At 38.3% G+C, this 3,962-nt stretch overlaps 1 protein-coding gene across 1 annotated transcript in view; it reads right to left on the reverse strand.

Moving 5' to 3' along the window:
* The window catches only part of LOC107754305 (serine/threonine-protein kinase WNK4-like), a 62,218-nt gene that overhangs the window by 14,938 nt on the left and 43,318 nt on the right, over positions 1-3,962 (reverse strand). The window contains exons 6-7 of the mRNA XM_016570700.1: positions 2,039-2,258; positions 1,440-1,934 (exon numbers count right to left, since the gene is read on the reverse strand). Of these exons, the coding sequence (XP_016426186.1) occupies positions 1,440-1,934; positions 2,039-2,258 (715 nt within the window). The remainder of the gene's footprint in view (positions 1-1,439; positions 1,935-2,038; positions 2,259-3,962) is intronic.

The raw sequence follows: 3,962 nt of genomic DNA on the forward strand, positions 1-3,962 counted from the left end.
CACAAAAATATTAAGCAGCACAACTGTTTTCAACATTGATAATAAGATATGTTTCTTTGAGCCCCAAAATCAGCATATTAGAATAAAGACAGCAGTAATGGTTGCTGAAAATTCAGCTTTGCCATCACAGGAATAAATCATATTTTAAAATATTAAAATAAAAATATAACTGACCCAAAACTTTTGAATGGTTGTGTATTTGTGTAAATCTAAAATAAAATGATACATACCATGGTCACTAATTGGAGCCAGATTGTGTGTACTGGATCAAATGAAAACTAGACTAAAAAAACATGTACAAAATGGAAACGACTGACAAACATTTGACAAATAATTTTTTCTTCTTTGAATTTAAAGCATTCAAATGCTGTTTCAAATCATTCTGGCCCAATTTAAAAAGCTTGGACATATATCTAAAGACGTTATCTATTTAAAAAAAAAAAACTAATTTAGCCATCTAAATTGCCGAGTAAGTTAGTAAACATTCTGTACTTGCAAATGGTTCAGTAATGAATATATGCTGACACACTGTACAATGTAGCAACTGTTTATCCAGAAGTAAATCATGTTGGTTTTAAAGGTCGTTTGGTCATGATAAACATCTTTGAAGTTTTGGTTGGCCAGGGGAGACATGTGGTTCAATATTCCTGGAACAACATTCCAATCCTCCAGTCAAGGAAAAGTTTACAGTTATTATCACGTTTAGGCTTGCAACCAGTGTTAGGACCTTCTACACTCTTCTACATTCTTATTCACCTATGATTTCCCTCTAATTTTAGGGGTAAGTAACAGTTAGGTTAGGTTTCGGGGTTGGTATAAAGTTAGGACTATGCTTCTAGACTGGAGTGTTGATTCACAAACATGTCTTACTTGGCCAAATCACATCAACCTTAATTGCGTGTGTGTGTGTGAGACAAAGTCATGGAAAAAGACATTTAACAAGAAATTAAGATCAACAGCAGATAGGATTTCAGAAAAAATTACAACAGACTGAATGTCTGAAATTGTAACCACAAATGTAATTGTCTGGAGCACATTCTTATATATTGTGATGTATGTTTGTTTGATTATCGAAAATGGAAAAATGTGGGTGGGACTCGGTTCTACTGTATGCATTGGTTGTTGATTGGATTCTGAGATGTGGGCACTGCACTCAAAAGTGGATGATCTCGAGCTTGCAGGAGTGGGGTCTGAGTGTAAAGTTCAGTTATGGCATTGAAAAATCTGCATACGCATTGATGAATTGTTCACAAGAAGATCTATAATGTGCATTTAGAAAATAGTTAAGGCAGGGCTGTACAGTCCTGCTACTGGAGGGCCACCTTCTTGCAGAGTTCAGCTCCAACTTGCCCCAACACACCTGTCTTGTAATCCTGAAGATCTTGATTAGCTGGTTCAGGTGTGTTTACTTGTGATTGGAGCTAAACTTTGTAGGATAGTGGCCCTCCAGGAGCAGGTTTGGACACCCCTGAGAAAGGGTGAATTTCCATTTCATGCTGACTTTGACATACACAAGAGCACACAAACTTACACGTTGCTGATGAGTAGCTGGCATGACGTATGTTGAAATGCTGCCGCTGGTCTGCGTCTGGCTCCTCGGGTTCAGTGGCAAAGCTGGCGTTAAAGCCAGAGTCCAGAGATTCGTTTGCAGGCAGGGAAATGGGGCCTGACACTGTGACAGTGGGCGGAGCTTGAGTTGGGACGGAAACAGGCGTCTCTACAGGAGGCTTAGGAGCAGGTGGGTTAGAAACTGAAGGTTCGGCTTCAAGACTAGGCTCGGGTTCCTCCTCAATCACCTCCTCTTGTCGCCGCCTCTGGTCCTCTTCTGCCTGTCGACGGAGCTTTTCTCGTTGGCGCTTGATGGCGGTGACACGGTCACGGATGGCTTTGGCCACCAGTTTGTAGTCTGCCTCACAGACAAATCCAAGAACAACCTGAAGGATACAGATTAGTTATCTGTTCAGTGATGGCACAGAAATTTAAAAAAAAAAAAAACAATAGAATATAATCTCCATCAAATCAAGATTTTCGATCTCACCATCTCCTGAGCCACTTCTTCTGGGACGTCCTTGTAGAGTTCAAACAGGAACTCAATGGCGTTGTTGTCCTTATATTTGCCATGGAGCTTCTTGGTGTCATCCATTCGAAGCCAGAGTTTAAGGCCAGACTTCACCATGTCATCCTCCTCAGCCAATTCGACATGGACACCATTATTCTCCTGGAAGAAGGTGTGCTCTAACAGGTCCTGGATAGTGTACCTAAACAAGATAACAAGAAAACACATAAGATCATATACTTCCTTCGGGGTTTTACAAAAGGGCATCAAGGTTTGGCTGGTTAGCATGATCTAGTTAACCCCTACTGGTACTGCAGATGTTTTAACTACACCATCTGGCTGCAAAAAAACAACAAAAAAAAAACATATTTTTCCACTAGAAGCATTTGAAAATTAGCTCTGTATTTTGACCACATTTCTTTTTTTCTTTTTTTTACAAGCGACATGCACGTGACAAATATTAATTACTATCCTAAACTAGCTATTTTAAGCTATTTTGATGAATGCTGTTTACATGAGCTATTGCTTTTAATAAATGCTAATTTCACGATTTTTAAGCTAATTTACAACCAGATTTCCTTGTTGCTAAGATTACAATGTCTTTGTGAAACACATAACAATAAAAAAGCAAAACCCTAGCATAATAAGGTCTCACATCTTATGGTAGATGGACTGTCAGGCAAGCACTTTGAGATCTTAATGTGACTGAGAGTAAGAACATTCATCTACAAAAACTGGAGTTAATTAAATCAACACTATTAATCATCAGAATTACCTGCTGCTGGATGGAGTGAGTCATTACTAGTGGCTATTGACCAAACGCTTTACATAATCGCTGGGTGACATATTAAATGGACAATTTTACAGGTAGAAATGTGTTATGTTGAATTGATTACACGATTATGAGGATATTTTGGGTAGAACAAAAGTGGTGTGATTGAGTGATTGAGTGATTGCAAGTGGAGAACAGGTTGGTTACTGATGGAAACTGTTGGTTACTTTTTTAGTATAAAAGTGAAAAAAGCTAACAATTAATATACTTACATTTCTTTTAATATGTTTCAAGCATATTATTGTAAATAAAAATAAATTTCACCCAATATCTGTGCACTTCTGTGTGTATTTTTATGTTAGAGTGCCACGCTGTTAGCTTAACAACATGCTAATGCTAAACTTTATTTGGAGTCATGTGTTGTGCTATTTGTGTAGCGGCCAAAGTAGAGTGTTTCAAATTGGTCACTTATATATATATATATTAGGGCTGCCATCGTTAACGCGTTAACGCATGCAATTAATTTTACAATCCTTAATGCATTAAAATAATTTAACGCAAAATTACTGAAGCACAATTTCTATTCTAACCCTTTAACCCAATTTTGCTACTCTGCTTGCGATCAGATCATTTTAAGCTGCTAAACTCCAGGAAAGTTTTCAGTCCAATGATCCAGTAAGCGAATGCATTCAAACAATCCGTCCAAAACAGAGTTAATATAAAGGAAACCAGACTGATTATATCAGAGATTGCGGGGAGAACAGAGACTCGTGTTGCGTTTTCAGTGAATTATTCATTCCAGTGTGTTTCGCTTTAAAACACGAGCTCTGTCATATTCTGTGATTGTCTCTGAAGAGCGCGAGCTCTCACACGTTGCGCTGTGTCAAGTACAGGCTGAACGGATTGTCAACACATCCCACCACTGTATGACCAGATGAAACGCAAACTACGTTTTCTCGACTGGATAACCAGTCTCGCTAGTAAAATTTTGATGGATGAAGACTTCCGTACATTCACGTTGTTTCCACACACATTCACGAATGTTTTGATTTGTCATGTTTATGTTGCTGTGTTTAGTTATACTGAATGGATCCGTGTACTGTAGTAGATGCAGTCAGCAGGCGATTGGTTTAG

The sequence above is a fragment of the Sinocyclocheilus rhinocerous genome, unplaced genomic scaffold, assembly GCF_001515625.1.
Source record: "Sinocyclocheilus rhinocerous isolate Xijiao unplaced genomic scaffold, SAMN03320098_v1.1 scaffold832, whole genome shotgun sequence".
Lineage (NCBI taxonomy): Eukaryota > Metazoa > Chordata > Actinopteri > Cypriniformes > Cyprinidae > Sinocyclocheilus > Sinocyclocheilus rhinocerous.